The sequence below is a fragment of the Astyanax mexicanus genome, chromosome 7 (assembly GCF_023375975.1).
Source record: "Astyanax mexicanus isolate ESR-SI-001 chromosome 7, AstMex3_surface, whole genome shotgun sequence".
NCBI classification, from domain to species: domain Eukaryota; kingdom Metazoa; phylum Chordata; class Actinopteri; order Characiformes; family Acestrorhamphidae; genus Astyanax; species Astyanax mexicanus.
In genome coordinates this window covers 16,361,508-16,384,435 of record NC_064414.1, presented here as the reverse complement: position 1 = coordinate 16,384,435, position 22,928 = coordinate 16,361,508, and the positions used below count along the sequence as shown (strand labels likewise).

Sequence of the window (22,928 nt, the reverse complement as noted above, 5' to 3'; positions counted from 1 at the left end):
ATGTAAGAATGTAAACAGTGTGATTTACACTAAGCTTGTTGGTACTGGGAACCAGTGGAGATAGCTGTGTTATATACTGTGATGACCAGCAGCTTGACACTCCAATGAGGAATTCACCCCAGAGGGCAGACAGACAGGCTCTAATTAGAACCTACAGCCTATATTAGCTTATGATACACGACTGTGATTCTTCTAATCTCTGTAAATCAACATTTAGACCTGGTTAATGAATTAATACTGTCTCTTGCAAGTCTCCAGTGCCCCCACTCAGAAGAGCTACAGTGAGACAGGTTTTATTCTGAAGTCTGTGATTAGTTTAAAGTCTGTGGAAAGGGAGCTGCATGAAGAAGGTTTGGAGAAAACTGATATGAAGGAATGTTTAATATGTTTGATTTTCTTTTTTCTTCATTTGTTTAGATGTGAACCTAAGTTCTGCTCTGGGTCAGAGACAGAGAGAGGTGTAGTAAAGTGTGGAAAATAAGCTGTGTTCACTGGAGAAAATGCAGTGAAGTGATAGAAGTGAAATTAATTCAAAACGAAAAGAAAAGAAGCTTTAAAACCTGCAAACAACATTAAAGGTCCTGTACAGCAGGAGTAAACGCATGGGAGAGTCAGTAATGCATAAAAACATCACCTCCATCATTAAATCACTCAGCACACGTTTAATCATTAAGCCTAAATGTGTGTGTCAGGGTCACTGAAGTGTATTTAAATAAGCAGGACTTGAGATGCTAAAGGATCCATATCCTTGTATCATTTTCCCTTAAGGTCTTTAACTTGCAACACAAGCCTGGAACATAATACCAATTCAACATGAACATATCCCAACTTCACTTTATCCCTTAGAATTAATCTTATTAATTAATCTGTCTTACTGTGGCATAAAACAGTTTTTCTCATTCCTGCTCCAGGAAACCCTGTCCAGCACATAGTGATCTCCCTGCTTTAACACACTCCTGTAACTCTGAAAGGGCTTTTTAATGAACTGATTATTCGAATCAGGTTTGCTGTGAGAAGGGAAAGCACTAAATGTGCAGACCAGAGGGATCCAGAACCAGGGCTAAGAAACACTGCCTTAAAAACATTGAAATAAAATATTGTATTTATAGGAGATATAAAAATGGCCATATCCCATCATCACACCTGTAATTTTGTTACAGAAGGAGCGTGTATGGATTGTCAGTGGTGAAACTGCTTAGCACAGTGCAGTCTTCTGTAAATTATGTTGAAATTAAAGGGTAATTAATCCCCCTGATTTTAGCTGACTCCACCCACAGCTCAAATTTGAAAAGGCGGAAAAAATGTGAGGGGCACTGGATGATGTATGGGTTTAGGGGCGGGGGGAAAACAGAGAGCTTAATAAAACAGTAGTGAGCCTCTGATAGCAGTGAGGTACAAATGGTTGGGCGGCACCAGGGGGATGGCATTATTGATTGATGTGCATATTGTGAGTATCCTCGTACTAAAGTACACAGAAACATTGACTTACTGAACAACCATTAAAAAAGTTCAACTGGTGGCTATTTACAAGCAAATATCCACTATTTAGCTATATCGCATGATGTGTTTCTGGCGTTATGAATACATAAATATACTTTGATTTTAGAATGTTGTACTGTACAGCACCATTTTTCATTAGCATAAGTTTTTTTATTATATTACCCAGCCCTAACATCTGTTCCACTTGGATTATCTAAAAACAAGAGACTTGGTATTTTTGTAGAGTGTACAGGTGAAGCTGGATTGCTGTAATCTAAATAGAGAACCTATGTAAGTAAATGTATTGGTGGGCTGTTTATATTAGCTTAGTTTCCACATTAACTGCATGGGAGTACATTTGGACACTTTCCTAATACTTACATGCAGCACAAAAAAAGGAATAAGATCAGATTTTTGCGGATATGGACCCTTTAATATTCAAGACAAGACTGGAATTGAGATGATATTCTGCTTAAGTTTAAAGATAATACACTGAGTACACATTAGTTTTTTTTTCATTGTATGTCAAATGTCTCTGAAGAGAGGTAACATTTGAGTGTGATTGAACTAAGAAGTGTAACGAAGTTCTCATTAAGCCAAGTCACACAACAGACGCCAAGAAAACTGTGCAGGACCTTTAAAGTGCAGCACAACATGTACAAATATGGTGATGTCTGGAAGCCTGTGGTCACCTCAGTGGTTAGGAAAGGCACTTGCTACAGTAGTTACTCTGTTCTGTAATCCTTCAGCTGCACCATGATTATTTGCCATTGACACTGTTTGGTTCATCAACCTTCTGATTATCCATGATTTTAATGGTTCTCTCAGCATTACCCATGTTCCTCATCAGAGTCTCGAGGCGCCGCTTGATTTTCTTCTGGTCTTCCAGAGCACAGCTGATCACGATGCTCTGAAACTTCTGGTCAACAGGCACGGCCGGAGCCTCGCTAACGCACGCAGCATGAAGAGCCTGCAGCTTCTTTACTGCGCCCTCCAAGTTGTCCAGCACATTATTGGCTATTTCATCAATAATGGCCATGGCTTTCTTCAGGGCGTCTTCCTGCTGGTCGTTTCGGATCGTGTCTACCGAGACCTGGACCGTCAGGGTTCTGGTCATGAGCCTGTTGGCAGTAAGCGTGAGCTCTTCTCTTTCTCCTGGGGGAGAAACAGCGTGTCTCATTACTGTGATCATGCTGTTATACTCGTCAGAGAGGAGACAGAGGGCAGAGCCTTACCGTCACATATGGTTCTCATTTCCTGGCTGTTCTGAATGGACTGAATCATTTCTAATAGGCACTCCCTCTCTTGCTCCATGGCTGTAGCTGCTTCTCTCAGAGCCTCCACCCTGCAAAAAGATCCAGGATTCAGATGAGGTCAGTCTCTCTGACGCTTACACAAGACGTTAAAATAACATCACTCCCATACACCAAATTAAAGAAGAGCTACATCAGTCACTGAGAGAGACCCTGCTCCTTTCAAAGCATAAGCTAAGCATAAGATGTGTTGGGCTGACTTTCTTGGCTGCTTTGTCATTACACGCTGTTCCAAAATGAAACACTCATCAAATACAGCTGAAAATTGTAGACAACATTAAAAGGCAGTTTGAGGACACAACTGATGTATCCTTCCAAGCTTCACCTACCCACAGTTCTTTCTGCACTAACAACAAGAAGGGGAAAAACAGCACCTCAAAATTAGTGACAAAATAAAGCTTCCAGAGCAGTGTGCTTTTATAACTATTATTCATACTCTTTCACAAAAGGCTGCAAGTCCTACAGAGGACCCGCCCAACCTGACTGCAGCCTAGGCTTTGAAATATGGCTATAGGCTGTACTGAAGCTGTAATGTGAGAACATTATCGTAAGTTGGAAGAGTGAGGAATTTAATTGATTACATGAACAGTTTGTGAAAATGTAAAACAAAACAAATACGCCCCCCCCGCCCCCTGCTTTTTTGCAAATCTGTAAAGTTGTGGTCTGATTAGATGCTGGGTTTTGTTACAGGAGAGTGTAAAAGTGCTTCGTTCACTGCCTTACAAAACTTTTGGGTAGTGTACCTCTTGGTGAGATCGTTGGCTGCAATAAATTTGACCTAGTTGACAGGCTTTGAGAGGGGGGCATCATTGGACAGAGAGGCAGGATGGATGTATTACCGGATTGCTGTCCATAGGCTGTTTTATCCACCATTATCTTTGTTTTAAGGGGTGTCGTGGCTGAGAGACCTGAACTGCCACAGACATTAACTGTGTGATCGTGATAAATCCAGATTCTGTTTGGGATCCAATAACAGTTGGGTTCGAGTTTGGAGGTTTGGACAAGCTGCCACCCCTAGTAAATAAATCAGGGACACTAACAGCTCAGAGGTATGTGCAAGGACATTCTGTGTTCACCTGTTGCTTCTTGTGCAGTAACATTTTCAGCAGGATAACCCCCACACAGTAACCCCCAAGTTCATTCCACTATCTGCTCACTCTGCTTATCCACTCAGCCTCTGTTTGCATGTTCATGTGGAATGTAAATACAGGGGTTGGACAATGGAACTGAAACACCTGTCATTTTAGTGTGGTAGGTTTCATGTCTAAATTGGAGCAGCCTGGTGGCCAATCTTCATTAATTGCACATTGCACCAGTAAGAGCAGAGTGTGAAGGTTTAATTAGCAGGGTAAGAGCACAGTTTTGCTCAAAATATTGCAATACACACAACATTATGTTCAAAAGAGGACAAATTGTTGGTGCATGTCTTGCTGACGCATCTGTGACCAAGACACCAAGTCTTTGTGATGTATCAAGAGCCACGGTATCCAGGGTAATGTCAGCATACCACCAAGAAGGACCAACCACATCCAACAGGATTAACTGTGGACGCAAGAGGAAGCTGTCTGAAAGGGATGTTCCTGTGCTAACCCGGATTGTTTCCAAAAAACATAAAGCTGCCCAAATCACGACAGAATTCAATGTGCACCTCAACTCTCCTGTTTCCACCAGAACTTCATAAAGGGCAAAATTATTTTACCCCAAATGTTTTAACCACAAGGCCAGGTAAGAAAAACGTCTGTCTGTAACTTGAAGGGCTTGAATAGAAAAAAATGAACCACTGTCTGACCATTTATCACTTATTTTTACATGTAATATAATAATTACAATTCTATACTGTTTTTGAAAATTGATACATTATTGCAAAACATATTGTGATACTATCTTTTAATACAGATGTTATTAATAATATTAATATTTTCGAACATCCCTAATGCCATACAGAACCTGCATGAGTCCGTGCTCGATCATTTTATCTCATCTTGAATCCAAGCTAGAGGCTCCAACATGTACTAGAGCAGGGGTATTTAATTAGAATTCAGTATGGTCCAGTTAGAGAAAATTCCGGTCCGGACCGATTTTTAACTTGTGTTATGATTCAGTGCTATATCCTGTAAGGTTGCTTGAACTATAATTAAAAATATCTATAATAATAATAATAAAAAAATGCAGATTTTGTGTATATTACCTGCCTGTCTTTCTCTGTTGCGTTCGGCGTGACACATTAGTTTCCGCCTGTTCTCGTTTTTACGCTCATTCTTGGGCTCCCTCTTCTTATAAAGGCGTTTTTTCACGGTCGCGTCCCAATTCAATAGCTGGAGCTATTGCGCGACCCTGACAACACGGGTTCGATCCCGCGTGAGGAGCAGTGTGTTTATTTATTTCTTTATTTCCTTACCGCAAAGGAGAGCATTTGGTGATCTTACACCACACATGATTGGTCTGTGAGTTTACTGCGCCGCAAAGCACGTATACAATGAAATCATTTTAAAAGGTTTGGGTCCGCATTGGACAACATTTGAGTTGCCTGTTAGTGACCTCTGTACTAGTGCCTCTTTTCAGATAAAGAGTTTTCCCCAGTAAACTTTTGCTCTATTTGTGTATGTATTACATATTTACATTTACACATATAATGTTTCATTTGGTTAATCAGTGTATTCTTTTCTACTGAGAACAAGAGAACCAAAAACATTTTCATAAAATGATTATTAGAAATAAAAATCCATCCTAAAGCAAGAAGACGGATCTGCTGGTGCAGCTCGTATTTATAGCCTCACTGAGCAGCAGCTGCATTTCTGCCAGAGTCAACAACTCCACACAACTCCACTGCTTTAGTTCATCTGACCCGGTTATAAACTTTACTACACAGAGTTTACACACACACACATACACACACACACACACTTCTACTACTGTTATCATCAGCGGTGTGAGATTTTTTAAGTATTATGGCTTTTAGAGGAGTATTAAGGGAATGGGAGTATTGGAGTAATATGAGTATATTTAAAGGAGCATTAAGAGTATTAAAAGTGTAAGAGTGTTAGAGTAGTAAGATTAATAGAGGAGTATTAAGAGTGGGAGGGTATTAGAGTAGTATAGGTATTATCATACCTGTCAAGTCTCCCGTTTTGGCCGGGAAACTACCGTATTTTACTCCTCTTTCCCGCCGTCCTCCCGTATTAGTATTTTCCCGTAAATTTCCCGTATTTTATTAAAATAAAAAAATATATATTATTGAGGATACAGGGCACTGACCGCTCTGTGTCTCTTAACCAATCGTGGAGCCGGTTCAAGGAGAAAGTCCCGCCTTTCAGGAGAAACAGCCAATCAGCTTCCAAGGAGGGTCAGTGTGGGGAAGCCCCGCCCTCCTCGCTGTGAGTTCAGGCAGCTAGTTGGAGCTGCTGATGTTAAAACATACATGCAGCGATTTTTCTAAAAGAAAGGTAACGGTAGTCTAATCATGGAAACTGTGATGAGATTTTTCTGATAGCTGCTTAAAAATACTCCGAAATAAAACACAGAGATTAAACCTTTTAAAATAAAAAAAAATTACAGCTTGTGACTCAGTTTAACTAGAAATGTGGAGAGGACCGACATTAACTGAACTGATCAGGGGTGGAGTGATCAAAAGGAAGAAGTATTAATTAAAAATTATTGTGTAGGCCCCTTAGGACTAATTTTTACTGATGGAATATATCTGGTCCATGTCCTTTTAGTAAAAGCTCATAATACCATTTTTAGGTCACCAACAGTCATTTTGCAGAATTTGTGCACTCTTTGTTCAATTTTAAATCCATTAAATAAATAAAAAATATATCATATAAAAGAGTGCATTTATTACAAAAAAGACATGAAATCTTAAATAAAAAAAATATATAGAAAAGGGTTTTTAATTTGGCTGTATTAAAAGAATGACATATCCACAACATGTCCACAACATGTTCAGATTCTGATAATCTAATTGTAGTGTGTAAGTGGTTCACATGTGGTTATTTTAGATTTTTTGTAAACCTGTTTTAAAATGTAAGAGATACTGAACCTTCGTTGGGCTGGTGGGACGGCTTTAAGCGGACAGAGGAAAATATCCCTTATTTTTAAATCTAAAACTTGACAGGTATGGGTATTATGAGTATTAAGAGTGTGAAAATATTAGGTATTATGGGTAATAGAGGAGTACTAAGGTGTGAGTATTAAAGTATTATGGGTATTAGACGAGTATTCAAAGTGTGTTAAAGTATTATGGGTATTAGACGAGTATTAGGAGAGTAGTAAGAGTGTGAGAGTATGGAGTATTAGAGTAGTATGGGCATTATAAATATTAAGGGTGTAAGACTATTATGAGTATTACAGTATTATGGGTATTAAAGGAGTATTAAGAGTGTAAGAGTATTAGGGTATTGTGAGTATTAGAGGTGTATTAGAGGAGTATTGAGAGTGTAAGAGTATTAGTAGTATGAGTATTAGATGAGTATTAAGGTGTGAGAGTATTAAAGTATTATGGGTATTAGAGGAGTATTATATAGGTATTAAGAGTGTGAGAGTATTAGAGTAGTATTAAGGTGTGAGTATTAAATTATTAGGGGTATTAGATGAGTATTAAGGTGTGAGACTATTAGGATTATTAGAGTATTAAAAGTGTGAGAGTATTAAAGTATTATGGGTATTAGAGGAGTATTGAGACGTGAGTTTTTTTTTAGTATTATGGGTATTAGAGGAGTATTGAGAGAGTAAGAGTATTAAGATTATTAGAGTATTATGGGAATTATTAGTATTACGGTGCGAAAGTAAACCCACCTCGTTTCCAGATCGTCCAGACTCTCCAGGAGGCGCAGAGAGCGGTCCGCCATGGAGACAGTGCGGCTGAACTTCCCGCTTCTCGCGGCTTCGTTGATCTTTGCGCTGATCTTGGCCTGAGCCATGGCCGCGGCTCTCAGTGCGGAGACTCGGCTCTACACGGGCGGGTCTGAGGGGGTCTCAGTGCGGAGACTCGGCTCTACACGGGCGGGTCTGAGGGGTCTCCTCTCTCCGGCTCCTTCTAGCGGTTTCTCTGACGGACAAACATCTCCTAACATCTCCAAACATGGGCTGGATCTCCCGGGGTATTCCCGCCCTCGGGGGGAAACGGAAGGGCGCTGAGCGGCGGGGGAGGATCAGAGCAGAATAAACTGAATTATTAGCCGCTTTAGCTCCATCTCTTAATGTATTTATTTATTCAAACTTAAATCTGCCTCTATTTAACTCTGCCTCTATTTAAAATTGCCTCAATTTAAATCTGCCTTTATTTGAAATTGCCTTTATTTAAACATTGCCTCTATTTACCTCTGCCACTCACTTTATTTAACTCTGCCTCTATTTAAAACTGTCTATTTAAAACTTTGCCTTTATTTAACTCTGCCACTGATTTTAACACTGCCTCTATTTAACCCAGCGTCATTTTATTACTGCCTTGCAATGTTAACACTAACATTGCCTCTATTTACCACTACCTTTGTTCAACTCTGCCTCTATTTACTACTGCCTTTATTTAACACTGCCTCTTTTTACAATGGCCTCTATTGAACTTTGCCTTTATTTAAGACTGCCTTTATTAAAAACTGCCTCTATTGAACTCTGCCTTTATTTAAAGCTGCTTTTATTTAACGCCGCCTCTACTAAACCCTGTCTCTATTTAAAACTGCCTCTATTTAAATCTGCTTTTATCCGCGCCTTTATTTTAACTATGCCTTTATTTAACATTGCTTCTGTTTAACTCTGCCTTTATGTTAAACTGCCTCTGTTTAAATTTGCTTTTATTTAACACTGCCTTTATTTAACATTGCCCCTATTTAACTCTGCCTCTATTTTATGCTGCCTTTATTTAACTCTGCTTTTATTTAAAACTGCCTCAATTTAAATCTGTTTTGATTTAACACTGCCTTTATTCAACACTGACTTTATTTAACTCTGCCTCTATTTAACCCTGTCTCTATTGAACTCTGCATTATTTAACATTGCCTCTATTTAAAATGGCCTTTAACTCTGCCTTTTATTTAACACTGCCTCTATTTAACTAATATTTTAATAATGCTTTTTAATGCTGCCTTTCTTTAACTCTGCCTCTTTTTAATGCTGCCTTTATTTAACTCTGCCTTTAACCATGCCTTTATTAAACTGCCTCTACTTAATGCTGACTTTATTTAACACTGACTTTGCTTAACTCTGCCTCTATTTAACGCTGCCTTTATTTAATTTTGAATCTGCCTTTATTAAACACTGCCTCTATTTAACTCTGACTTTATTTAACATTGCCTTTATTAAACTCTGCCTCTATTTAACACTCACAAAACTTTCAGGAGAAATGCACTCTCCACAAATAATAACTATTATAATATAACAATGATCATAATTAACATAGAAATAGAATATTAACAAAATACATATAAAACTGTAATGTGTAATTGTTTTGTGTATTTTTGTATTAATACCGATACAATCAGGTGCATAATTTGTATAATTCTGTTAAGAAATTATGCTTAGATAAAATTAATGAATTTTACCCTATGGATGTATGATTATCACCACAGATTATTAACAAAGATCATGACCTCAGATTATTACATTACATTACATTACATTACATAACATTTGGCAGACGCTTTTGTCCAAAGTGACTTACAATATTGAGTTGCAAATAATAGAAGAGGTTAAGTACAAAAATAATAGAAGTTAAAAATAAAGCATCTATAGATAGGGCCTTAAGGAGGTCAGAGGGAAATAATGGGATAGAGGAGTAGAGAAGAGGAAGAAGGAGATGAGGTTAGAAGTAGTTAGTGTGTTAGAGGTGTTAAGAGAGTAAGTGCTCTTTGAAGAGCTCTGTCTTCAGGAGTTTCTTAAAGATAGCAAGAGATTCTCCTGATCTGGTAGTAGAAGGTAGTTTGTTCCACCATTGGGGAACTCTGTATGAGAACAGTCTGGATTGCTTTGTGTGAATGTTTGGCAAAGCGAGGCGACGTTCATTGGAGGAGCGCAGCGGCCGGGAGGTAGCGTAAGCCTTCAGGAGTGAGTGCGGGTAGGAAGGAGCCTGTACTGTCATCACCTTGTAGGCGATTGTAAGAGCTTTGAATTTGATGCGAGCATCAACTGGTAGCCAGTGGAGCTCAATGAGCAGCGGAGTGACATGTGCCCGTTTTGGTTGGTTGAAGGAGTTGGTTGGTTTATCAGAGTTCATCATCAAAGATTAATATCTGAAATTATCACCACAGTTTTATCCTCAGAAATTAGTACCACCCTTTACCAACAGAGTTTATTATCTGACATTATTATTAAAGATTACATTTGGGGTTCTTGGTCTAAGATAAATTTCTATATGGCCCAAAAATGGGCTTTTCCAAAACTCTCCTCTGTCACATTCTGTGGTAAATTAATATGTTCAGAACTCTGTAAATTTTATTCTGTGTACATTCTGCTCCTGAACATCAGTCAATCCTCTGAACTGAACTTATGTCACAGCAACACAGAACAAGAGGGGACTTTGGCACAACACCAGGGAATGAGAGTGTTACAGCAGGAAATCACTAAAACAAGCAGCACAGTATTTATTTCAGAACCAGGTTCTAGCACCAGTGTAGTTACTGTGCTATTAGCATGTTTAATTAGAGATGCAGTAATCATACTGGTCAACTTCCCTGGATATACTAACACACCGGCTACACCAGCAAACGCAAAATACAAAATACATTTGCTGTGTTGTTCAAGAGCCAATCAACCAGCCAGTTTACTCCCAGCCAGGCTCAGTAATGTGGGTTATAGTGGTTTGTTTATCTTATAAATATTCTGATTGTTTTTTATGTAGTGAATGATTGAGAGAAGTTTTTCCTTGTTTTAGTACATTAAGCCACGTTAAAATCTAGCATTGTTGTTATTAGGACTCTTAATTGATCTCATAATTCAGAGGATTCAGCGGGGTTTAGGAGCAGAATGTACACAGAACAAAACGTACAGGGTTCTGAACAGATTTATTTATAGAGATGAGTTTTTGAAAAGCCCATTTATTTTTGTTATTGACAAATGCAGCTTAAGACATGGAACCACAAATATGGCAATAAACATGACGCCAACTACAAAATGATCACACAGCTGCAGTGGTCTATTAGGGTGAACTAACAGCTGAACTAAACTCACTCATCTCATCAATTTCAGTTAAAATAATAATAATAAAAATCAGAAGACGACAAATAACCAGTTTAGTCAGTTAGTTCTTTATTTAAACTTCAGAGAACATTAACAACATAAAAAACAAACATACAGGTCAAACACTGTTTGAACTATTTTGCAGGTTTTAGCAATCAAAAGTCCTGCAGGCTTCTTTTCAGAGCTTCTTCCATCTCTGTAAAACACAGAAAATAAGTTAGCTAGCTAATTTACTCATTTATTTATTCAGAATTATCATTACCTGAAAGGTGATTACACTGGAATTACTAATGACTTACATTTACAAATATGTGTAGTAAGAACCTGTGCAGGTTTTCAAGACACTACAACATTTACCTAGCCCTGATAAAAACACATTCACCCCTATGAAATCACACTGTGCAGAGAAAGATTATTAAAAAGGTCTGATTTCTTGATCAGTGAAACAGTGACTAAACAATTGCCTCCTAACTGCTGATTTGAGTCAATGTGATGAAACTGCCTGTAATGATGTACATTTGATTTTACTCTTGAAACTCTCCTTTAACCAATAGGAGCCCAGGCCCAGTTTTAAGTAGTGGTTCAAATGTGTTAAATTAACTGAGCAGCTCAGTTCTCCTCAACACTGTACAGTGTCTGTGCATGCTACACCTCACAGTGCTCATCACCCCTCGTTACACCATTTTCCCACAACAACTCACTGAGTTACCAAACTGAATTAACATACCATATTGGTGGCACTTTTCACGCATGTAAAGCTAGCAAAATAAAAAATAAATATAAAACATTAAAAATAATTAGAAAAACAAAACTTGGGTAATTCTAAAACATGTACAGAAAGCCTGACCCACCTCGATCAAATTCGTTTGGTTTCTTTGCTTCCTCAGCACTCAAAGCCAAAGCAAGCTTCATCTCCTCTTCAAAGTCATCTTTAGACTCTTCCACAGATTCTTTATCATTGATGCTCGAAGGAACAACACTCTTCACCTGCTGAAACTCCACAGCTAGAAAAAGCAAGGACAACTTCAGAATAACTCAACAACTGTGTCTTTCTAGACACGTCAGAAAACATTTCTCTAAAATGTGATCAAACTTCATTTAAATATATATCAAATGCCCTTTTATATTTTAAGTATGGATTACATTGAATAAAAATCAGAAATCCAGTATCTTAAACTATTAGAACATTTCAAAAGTACCTCAGTCTAATTCAGCTTATGCAATCATGAAATCATGAAAAATCATGAGTGAACACTGCTGACATTAAAGTAATCATGAAGACGATCAACAAAACCCTCCACAAGAAGGGTGAGCCACAGAAAGTCATTATGAAAAGGTGTTTTTGCAGACAGACAATCAAGTCAAAGTCTTACCATTCTTGTCTGCTGAGATTTCTTCTGCATTCAAAATGTTGGTGACAGGGACTCCCTCCTCGCCTGTGCCGTTGTTTCTTAAGGACACACAGGGTTCCAGTAGGCAGTGATGGTTGTGGTAATGTGTGTGGAACCTGGGAACATCGCGGTGGCTCTCGGAACAGGACATGCAGACAACATCAAAGCTTCTGCCCAGAGCCTCGTGTTTTAGGTACACGTGTGTTTTCATCTCTGCATAGGAGCCCACTGTTGTCGAGCATTGGTGACAGACATAGCTGCATTTGCTTTCGCTGGCTAGCTGCTTCATGCACCTCGTAAAGGTGGACTTCTCCTCTTCTTTGGGTTTTTGGTAACCCATGCAGGGGCACAGCTGAGGAGGACTTTTGCTTGAAGAAGGCACATCGGTGGAACTGTCTTCAATCACATCCGTTCCATTCGTCTTGTTCAAGCAGTAGTAGTCCTTGCTGTGCAGACTAACATAATGCTCCTGAAACTCCTGCTCAGAGTCGTACAGTATGCTCTCACAGAGCCCACAAAAGTAGCGGAGGAGCTGCTGGCCGCCATGCTCGTTGTCACAGTGCCGGCGAAGAGTGGAGTCTTTGAAGAACTTCTGAGGGCAGTGACCGCAAACAAACCTCTGGAAGCTGTGGCTGTTCACATCACTGCAGTGCCTGTGGACGGCCGCTTCTGAGTCAAACAGGTCCTCACACATTCTGCACAGCCAGTGTTCCTCTTGTTTAGGAGGAGGAGGAGGAGGAGGAGCACGAGACGCAACCACCGGGCGGCTCTCTGCAGTGCTAGTAGATGGTTTAGGAGATGAGCATGATGAGATCTTTTCTCCTGTGTCTTCTTTTTCCTTGTAATAGGTGTGTCCACGGTGGACAACACCAACATGGGACAAGATATCTTCAATCCTTGGCATTTCTACTTTGCACTCCCTACAGAAGTAAAGGAAGTTGGACAGGTGAGCACCTCCGTGAAATCTGCTCATGTGCAAACGTGTTATAGACGATTCGCCCATCATCTTGCCACAGACGCCACACTTGTGAAAAATCTGGTTGGCTGCTAGAAGGTGCTTGGTGGCCTGATCTTCCTCCAGAAAGCGCAGGCCACACTCACAGAACCAGGCAAGGTTAAAGGATCTGCCACGTTCTGCCTGTGAACTAGAGGCTGAGCGTTTCTGGCGCTTGGCGGGAGAGCCGAAAGAGTCGTTTTTCTTTTCATCTCTGTGCGATGAGGCTTTGGTTGCAGCCCCGCGTTTAGCAGGATGACCGGATGCATGCTTAAAGGAGTGTTGGATTTCACAGTAGTTGCTGTAGCACAATAGTGCCTGCTCCACACTGCGGATCATCTCTATCTCATGCTGCATCTGCTCTCTGTGCTCCTCAATCTGATTCAGACGGAGGAAGATTTTGGTGCAGGAGGAGCACTGGCCCAAAACTGTCATTTGCTTCATGATCTGAGTAACACTTTGATCAGCTTCTGCAATAGCACTGCCATTTCTGCAGTGCACACTGGGAGTGCAGAAAGAGAGGAGACAGAACAAGAGACAATTTAGAGTATGATTTCAATATTTTAACTAAATGTATTTATTAGAAAATAAAATAATAAATGTTAAACACTTACTTGAAGTGTGCCTTTGCTTCCATATGTGAGGTTAATAGCTTTGAGCAAGTTGTGCATTTGACACAGAACACAACATCCTTGCATAAAGCAATTAGTCTGGCTTTTGCATATCGTGGAATTGGAATCGGTACTGGTGTGTCTTTCACGTCTGTTATAAAAAAAAATGATAAAAAAAGAGGTTAGATTTCAAAGGATATCAGGTGGAAAGGAGTGGAACTGTACTACAAAAGGGACAGGAGGCTTTTTTAAAAAAAGTACAGCATCATCACTAACCGCTGAGAGAGATGGAGTTAGTGAAGTGGTTTTTGGCTGCCATGTGCTGGAGACACTCATCTCTGACATTGAAAAGGTGAAAACAAGCAGGGCAAGCAAAGCACACAATCAGCTGGCAGGTCTGAGAGCTGACGTGGCCTCTGGTGTCAGAGGAAGAGAGCTGCAAAAACATTAAAACATTAGCTTTACATCAGCGCTCACAAACAGGACTTGTATTCTTCTGGATGTTTTGATATAGATATCTAGACATTAAATCAGTTCTGACCACAATTGACCACAGAAGTGTGGATGGTATTCTAGATTTTGATACGAAATATGATGAAAAGCCAAGTAACACCATTCTACAAGCTACGTGGGACGACCCACCTCTAACCCTCTAGGTTCCTCAGTGTAGTTCTGTCGGGCGGAATTAGCCACTAACCGCGGCTAGCAGAACCCAGCCTTAGTGGAAATTTGGAAATCTGGGTGGCGCTTTACTTACTTACTAGTGTCACAAAATACACTTTATAATCTGGTGCGCCTTACGTATGAAAATAGACCAGAAAATAGACATTCATTAACAATGCGCCTTATAATCCAGTGCCTTATAGTGCGAAAAATACGGTAATATAACGTTGAGCACTGTCGAAGCAGGATGGGCATGAGCCAAAACAAGGATATTCTGGAACAACTTGAACAATGCACATCACTTCTGGGTAATATCTGTCCATTGCCAAACAAGTCAATAAAGGTTAAAAACTGGACCCTCTACAGTAAAGAATGAAAACCTTTGAGCTCATGTGGGTCCTCCAGGCTTCTTTGGTGTCATAGTGTTGACCACAGGCCACACAGGCATAGACAGGAGAGGAAAAGCCCTTAAGAGTGATGGTTGGGTCACAAGGAGAGTGGTCAAATCTATACATCAAGAACAAACAAGAAACATTAAAAACCATACACATTTTGTCACTAAACAAACACAGTCTTCATGTGCAGTTCTGCAGTGTGATTAGTACAGCCTAACCCTGCATTCACACTGATAGGAGACAGAGTGACGGGCGACCATTTATTTCCTATAGGATGGTGCATGTTGATTTCTCAACTTTATGCAAATTAATTACATTGTGTTGAAGAGACATTTTACACTGATTTGCCAAACAAATTCTTCAGACCCTTCGCAGACACAGGGTGTCTGAGGTCCACCCCGTCTGCTCTTTGATCTTTTTGTTCCTAACGTACTTTTTTTGCACCCCAGCAGTGTGAAGAGTTCTAAAGACAGCAGAGAGGCTTATAACAGCTGCTTCTGCTCTTTCCATTTTATATGATGGGCAATTTAGTGAAAAATGAGGCTTGGAAGAAAGCAGTGGAAAGCTTAATAGGTAGCTTGCTAGCAGGCTAACCAGCAACGTTGATACTCGTCCACTCAGGAAAGCACAAACAGTATAGAACACACCCACAAGACACAAACGGTTTGTCTCTTCTATATATAAATATAGGTATGTCTACTTATGATTAGTCGATTTGGCCTTAAAAGTAGGGCAGGGTTTATTAAAATTTATTTAAATTTGTTGACTACAAATTTCATTGTCAACTAATCTTTTATTTGTACTGCAGTACACAAAGTGCTGGGGACAGAAACGCAATGGGAGATGGGTAAATGGCTCTCACACAGATTAAACTAAACTTAGTCTCCAAGTGCCTGAACTCAACAGATTACATATTTACTCACTAAATATCAGTACTTGCCACATTTAAACAACATCTAGACATTTAAAAATCTCATGTTTAACTGTTTAACTGTCTATCATTTTTAGAGATGGAGGACATAAGAAATAATTTTTAACTAATCAAAAAAATAATCATCAGATTAGTTGACTACCAAAATATTTATTAGTTACAGCCCTAGTTCGGGGGCATCCAACGAAAAAAAGTTTAAGAACCACTGATCAGTCGTAACATTAGCACCAAGTATCAAAGTGATGTCTAGACAATTGGGTCAGGTCATCTTCAGAACATCAGGCAGATCTTGTGTGTTTTTCTGGTATTCAGTGGGCAATACCAAACCACAAGTACCTACCAAAACTGCACCAAGACACAACAACAACAACAACAACTCATGAACAGCTAAGATAAAGATAACGGGCACACAAGACTCATTTATGTGATTCGTGGAGGCATCACTTCTTAACCTATGGAAATTAAAGGATCTGCTGCTAACATCTTGGTAGCAGATACCACAGGACACCTACAGAGGTCTTGTGGAGTCCATGTTATAACAGGCCAAATCTGTTGTAGTAACACAAGGGGACCTACTTAATGTTGGGGGTGTTAATGTTATGGCTGGTCAATGTGCATTTTATAAACCTGTTCACCATTCACTATCAAGCAAGTTCTCCTCTTCTCAGATGTGCAAATCAAATAAACCGAAAACACACTGACCTTTTGAGGTGTCCCTCAAGAAGGGGGGCGTTCTCGTAAACTCTCCCGCAGTTAATTACAGGGCAGGTCTGTGCAGAGGACCTGAGTGGGAACACAGGCTCCGATCTACGCCTCCAGCTCGCTCCAGAGTTAATAATGCCAGGCTTTACTCCTGTAAAAGTATACACACACACACACACACACACACAATAAAACACATGAAAAATATATTTAACATATATATTTTGGACTATTCAAAAACAGAAAAATAAAACAAAAATCACAATAATAAAAATATTATAAAAATATTATAAAATGAATGTGAATTAAACCTGGCATTTTCAGCCAGATGTCCACACAGCGTTTGGCATCATTACTCTCCCCACTGCTGCAACGGCTCAACGCCACCTCGTGACGACCCTGTGCTTGAAGAGAAATCATCCGCTGCTAAAATCAAACATACATGAGAAACGGAGCATGAGAAAAAGGATAGATGAAATTAACATCTTACTTTAGAAGAAAAACACCAGTACATTGTTGAAGTAGATAAAACAGCTATTCAAAGATAGAGATATCTAGTAAAACAGAATCAGGTTTACGGAGCACAACCACACTAACCGGCATTTAGCCGGCGTGGTCTGCTGAATTCTACTAATCGATATGTGCTAAATAGAAACCCTGTTGTTAATGTTTGATATTCTGTTTTCCTCTGGACCATTATACAATCTAAGCTTAGGCAACACACCGTCAGAGAACTACCAAGCTTACATAGCTCACACATTAGTGCCTATTCCACCAGTAGGGAAATTTACACATACAGCACATCAGCTATTTAGTAAAATGGCTGGTCTTATGAGTAGGGACTTAACTTAGCTAACTATTTAGCACACATTCCATCAGTAGAGAACTTACAAATAGCATATCTGATTTTTATTAAACCCTTAGCCATATAGCTACTTATTTGTCATGTTGACAGACTTCTTTGTATCCATCTGTTGACAAACTAATTAATTAAGGATTTTTTTTTGTCTTTATGGTGTATCTGTAGCCAGGAGCACTGATTTACCAGTGACTATATTGACCCTAAATCCATTCATTAATTAAAGCAATAAACAGGACATCTATCCAACCGGTGGATACTATTATATGTCATTCTCTTATGTATATTTTTAATAGTTAAAACATCTAATTTAAGAGACCCACAAAAACATATCCACAAAACACGGAGACATATAAAATGTGTCTTTTCAAATACATTAAGAAAGGAAGAAAGACCTTAAATGCTTTGCATTTTTCTGCACGTTCTTGTTTATCCACAGCAACTTTACGAGCCAGTTTGTCCAGGGTTGAAGCAGCGTGGGCTTTCTGCTTGTCCACCTGATCCTCGATCTAGCAAGTCCAATAAAGGGTGAAAAGAAGAATAAGAAGAGCTTAGAGCACAGTCAGAACTACAGGTTCATGATTGTGTGCAGTGGAATCAGAACCCATACCGTACAAACGCCTGCATCGTCCTCTCCTTCACTCAGCAGGTCTATACACTCCAGAACTGGTCTCAGTGGACCTTCCTGAAACACACACAAAAAGTATAAAGTGCTCACAACAAATGTACTGCCCCCACGTTACCTCTGACAAGACTTACACATTTGGCTGATAATATGATCATTTCATTAACTTATTAATTAAATGTATACAGCACACTGTAAAAACTAATAAAAAAAATAGTAGACTCATTATTTTTGCAGGTATTATATATATATATATATATATATATATATATATATATATATATATATATATATATATATATATAAAAAATAACTCCAAGAAAGAAACAAATAAATACCTCTGTAGGAGAAGATTACACTCATGCTCTGCAGATTATTTATTGGTTGTTAGCACCATCTACTGCACTGTTCTGCCAAAGTTATTATACCCTTTGTATATCAACCCATTCTTTGTGTTCTCTGATTGTATTCATCTTATTGTGTATATACAAAATCTACATAGAATCTTGGTAAGTTACTGTTTACAAAATAAACTGAAATTATTTTTTTTGTTGTTTCTGCTTAATGTTTGAAACAGTTGTATACTAAATAAACAAAACAACTTTTATTTATAACATTTATTTTGTTTCTTTTTTTTTTGTTTTTATTCTCAAAATTTGCCATTTCATCAATACTGTTTTCATAAAAGTACCCTGATATATTGTAATATAATTTTAGGGGTATATCCATCACCCACCCCTACCTAAGAGCTTAGTGCACCGACAGTCTGTACTGGTGATTTTAATCCCCCAGCAGCACGCACTGGGATCTCTGAGGATGCAGGTGATGCTATAGCACAGGCACTACATAGCTGAACTTACCGACACAAACTGCACCTCCTCATCCTCTGCATCCTGCGGCTCTGAAGAACTCGACATGCCAGACTAGAGTAACCTGTAAATAACAAACCAGTTTCAACTTCAGCAGTAAATAAACACAAACCCAACTCTCTCTCACACACACACAAACCAACCCACAAACAAACCAACCAACACGAGCAACCAACTCACAAACCAACCAACCAACTCACAAACCAACCAACCAACAAACCAATCCACACACCAACCAACCAATCCACACACCAACCAACCAACTCACAAACCAACCAACCAACTCACAAACCAACCAACCAACCAACCTACACACAAACAAATCAACCAATAAAAAAAAAATCTCTCTTGGCCTTAACTTTACACTCACTGCTCTCTCTTCACTACTAATCATTTTTCATTACTGCTCTCTACAATTCACTCTTCACTACAGCTCACTGCTCTCTACTAAATCATTCTTTACTACTTCTCACTACAGCTCACTTGCTCTTTAAAATCACTCTTCACTACTGCTTACTGTTCTCTACTAAATCACTCTTTACTAGTGCAGACTCCTCACTACTAAATCACTCTTTACTACTTCTCACTCCTTACTACTAAATCACTGTTTACTAATTCTCACTCCTCACTACTAAATTACTCTTTACTACTTCTCACTCCTCACTACTAAATCACTGTTTACTAATTCTCACTCCTCACTACTAAATTACTCTTTACTACTTCTCACTACAGCTCACTTGCTCTTTAAAATCACTCTTCACTACTGCTTACTGTTCTCTACTAAATCACTCTTTACTACTGCTCACTCCTCACTACAGCTCACTCCTCACTACCGCTCACTGCAGTTTGGTTCAGTAACTCTGGGCTAGCTGAGCTTAGCACACATTACCCACAGTAAACATTCGAGTAGAGAGCTAAACCCTCACCGTCAGCAGCAGCACAGAGCAGCTCTCAGCTCTACAGAGCATCAGAAACACCACGCGCTGCTGAACTTCAACACAACACTCTAATAAACCCACGATAAACCGGATTCAAGACTAAACAGCTAACTACCAAACACACCCTGAATCTGCAGCGCGCTGAGTGAAGGACGCGCGCAATCAACCACTTTCACAATAAAAGTCCCGGAGCTCACAGCAGCTTATAATGAGCTCTGTGGATCAAACACTCAAATTAAACAAATAAAAGATTTTGTTAAACTGGATTAAAATAGCCGTTTAAACGAAGCTTTTATTAGATACTATAGTTATAAACTTTTATGTTTTATATTTCGATAAAAACATTCAAGAAACATAAAAAAATAATCACTTTATACTTTTACTATTAATACTGGTTGATGTGTATTTTATGTAAAACACATTAATTAAAGAACATTATTTGAGTGTCTTTGCCTCCTGATGTATACATTTAACTTAAATGATACATTAAATACAAGTCTTTTTTTTTAGATAAGAGTTTCAGTTTATTGTGCTTACTCTATTATAGTTTTTCCACATTGTGTACACACAAAATGTAGAACTATGGACACCAATCCAAAAAAATGAAGCTCATGTTTCAACATTGTGACTCCAAACTGCTAAACTCTGAGCACAATTCCACATGTTCTCACTCAAATATCATTCTAAATCAAAGCTTTGCAAATCGCTAAACACAAATTGCACCATTTAGTACAGGTCCTCTGTCCTGACCGAGATCAGAGTGATCTGTTTCTTTGCATTTTGCAATAAATATATTTTTGTATGTAAACTGATTTTTCTGGTCATGTTTCTCATTGTACTTACATAGATGAAAATTACAGTTTTGCAACAAACTACATACAGTAAAAATAGCTTACATTTGTGTCGCATATACATGTAGTACTGTAATGCTATATGCGGGGGTCCTACACGGAACCAAATAAATATAAAGAACAGAAAGCCAACATCTTTCCATGGACTTGTATGCATTTGAATTTGTACAGTGGCATCATGAAGTCAAAATCATAACCAAATACTTCTAATAATAGTGCTCTGAATTTATCTTGTCAATGTGTGTTTGACGCTCTGCAGGAGATTTGTGGAGTTTCAACAAAGCAGTTAATAATTTTCAGTTTGTGTTTAGAGTTTTGAGAAACTGAGCCAAGTTTCTAGAAATGCATTTAAACATTTGGGAAAAAACTGTAATATCTGCCAGAACTCTGTTACCAGATAAACAAAAATACATAATATCTGCAAATTAAAAGTATTTAAGACATGTGACCTGGCAATTCCTCTGGTGTGAGAAAATGTGGAGCAGATAAATTATAAATATTGTGATACTGAGTCTCTCATTGAGTTTTTAGTTGAGACATGCTATGTGTCTCCACACTGAGATTAGAATGTGGATTGTAAAAAGTCAGCTTTGTTTTTGTTGGGTCTGTTATTGATTTAAAAGTTTTAAAGTGATAATGATAAGTCAAATAGTTCCATACTGAAAATTGACAGGCAATTCTGTATTAACTACTGTGGGTACTGTGCAAAATGTGTGTAATGCAGGTTATGTGTGTAGTGTGTGTAATGTGGGTATTGTGGGTAATGTGAGTAATGCAGGTAATGTGTGTAGTGTGGGTTATGTGTGTAGTGTGTGTAATGTGGGTATTATGGGTAATGTGACTAATGCAGATAATGTGTGTAATGTTGGTAATGTGAGTAATGCAGGTTATGTGTTTAGTGTGGGTTATGTGTGTAGTGTTGGTAAAGTGGGTAATTTGGGTATTGTGGGTATTGTGAGTAATGGGAGTAAATCAGGTAATGTGTGTAATGTGTGTAGTGTGGGTTATGTGTGTAGTGTTGGTAAAGTAAGTAATTTGAGTATTGTGGGTAATGTAAGTAACACAGGTAATGTGTGTAGTGTAGGTATTCTAGGTAATGTGTGTAGTGTGGGTATTCTGGCTAATGTGTGTAGTGTGGGTAATATGTGTAGTGTGGGTATTCTGGCTAATGTGTGTAGTGTGGGTAATGTGTGTAGTGTGGGTATTCGGGGTAATGTGTGTAGTGTGGGTATTCGGGGTAATGTGTGTAGTGTGGGTAATGTGTGTAGTGTGGGTATTCGGGGTAATGTGTGTAGTGTGGGTAATGTGTGTAGTGTGGGTATTCTGGGTAATGTGTGTAGTGTGGGTATTCGGGGTAATATGTGTAGTGTGGGTAATGTGTGTAGTGTGGGTAATGTGGGTATTCGGGGTAATGTGTGTAGTGTGGGTATTCTGGGTAATATGTGTAGTGTGGGTATTCGGGGTAATGTGTGTAGTGTGGGTAATATGTGTAGTGTGGGTATTCTGGCTAATGTGTGTAGTGTGGGTAATGTGCGTAGTGTGGGTATTCTGGGTAATGTGTGTAGTGTGGGTATTCGGGGTAATGTGTGTAGTGTGGGTAATGTGTGTAGTGTGTGTATTCGGGGTAATGTGTGTAGTGTGGGTAATGTGTGTAGTGTGGGTATTCTGGGTAATGTGTGTAGTGTGGGTATTCGGGGTAATGTGTGTAGTAGGGGTGTCACGATTCTCTAAATCCTCGATTCGATTTCATTTTCGATTTGAGGGTCACGATTCGATTCGATTCTCGATTTTCTTGTTTTTTTTTCTTGTTATTATTTTATGCCTCATAAAATTTAAATAATATATTTATTATTATTATTATTATAAATATTATAAATATTATAAATATTATTATTATTATTTATTAAGATATATATGGTAATGCCATCTAGTGACTTTTTTTGGTAGCAACAGTGTGCACTATTAAAACAAGCAGTTTATCAGAGCTGTGTGTGGATGGCTGGTGAAACTGCTCATTACATGACGCTGCAGTTCTTCATCCAACCACTAGCAGCAGCAGCACAAGCCCCGCTCTCTTCACTCAGTCACTACTTCAGTACAGCCCAGCCACGGGCTACAGAGCTCAGCCAGTCCGTTTT

General features: G+C 38.8%; 2 protein-coding genes across 4 annotated transcripts; both read right to left on the bottom strand.

Annotated features, from left to right (window-relative positions):
* Positions 1-363: 363 nt before the first annotated feature.
* bag2 (BCL2 associated athanogene 2) lies at positions 364-7,904 on the bottom strand. The gene is made up of 3 exons (XM_007247324.4): positions 7,587-7,904; positions 2,715-2,824; positions 364-2,634 (listed from the first exon to the last, which is right to left on the bottom strand). Exons 1-3 carry the CDS (start codon positions 7,709-7,711, stop codon positions 2,240-2,242), a joined length of 630 nt encoding a protein of 209 aa, XP_007247386.1. The 5' UTR covers positions 7,712-7,904; the 3' UTR covers positions 364-2,239.
* A 3,102-nt stretch (positions 7,905-11,006) lies between these two features.
* znf451 (zinc finger protein 451) lies at positions 11,007-20,099 on the bottom strand. Of its 3 annotated transcripts, XM_022685048.2 has the most exons (13): positions 19,928-20,057; positions 18,993-19,065; positions 18,118-18,192; positions 17,903-18,016; positions 16,960-17,074; positions 16,649-16,799; positions 15,001-15,127; positions 14,234-14,393; positions 13,961-14,108; positions 12,335-13,848; positions 11,813-11,965; positions 11,689-11,719; positions 11,007-11,157 (listed from the first exon to the last, which is right to left on the bottom strand). In XM_022685048.2, exons 2-12 carry the CDS (start codon positions 19,047-19,049, stop codon positions 11,706-11,708), a joined length of 2,628 nt encoding a protein of 875 aa, XP_022540769.1. In that variant the 5' UTR covers positions 19,050-19,065; positions 19,928-20,057; the 3' UTR covers positions 11,007-11,157; positions 11,689-11,705. The 3 variants fall into 3 exon arrangements, with proteins under 3 accessions (XP_022540769.1, XP_007247388.2, XP_007247387.2); XM_007247326.4 differs by lacking the exons at positions 11,689-11,719; positions 19,928-20,057 and adding an exon at positions 20,064-20,099; XM_007247325.4 differs by lacking the exon at positions 11,689-11,719 and having other exon boundaries at positions 19,928-20,064.
* Between the last annotated feature and the right edge of the window lie 2,829 nt (positions 20,100-22,928).

Bases quoted from the DNA above. Each gene is read 5' to 3' on its own strand.
- bag2 (XM_007247324.4), bottom strand. From the start codon at position 7,711: ATGGCTCAGGCCAAGATCAGCGCAAAGATCAACGAAGCCGCGAGAAGC. The intron at 2,825-7,586 runs GTGGGTTTACTT...ATCTTTTTGCAG, and splicing joins CTGGACGATCTGGAAACGAG to GGTGGAGGCTCTGAGAGAAG. The intron at 2,635-2,714 runs GTAAGGCTCTGC...TTTCTCCCCCAG, and splicing joins AATGAGAACCATATGTGACG to GAGAAAGAGAAGAGCTCACG.
- znf451 (XM_007247326.4), bottom strand. From the start codon at position 19,049: ATGTCGAGTTCTTCAGAGCCGCAGGATGCAGAGGATGAGGAGGTGCAG. The intron at 17,075-17,902 runs GTCTTTCTTCCT...GTTTGATTTTAG, and splicing joins AAAAATGCAAAGCATTTAAG to CAGCGGATGATTTCTCTTCA. The intron at 11,966-12,334 runs GTAAGACTTTGA...TGCTTTTTCTAG, and splicing joins AATCTCAGCAGACAAGAATG to CTGTGGAGTTTCAGCAGGTG.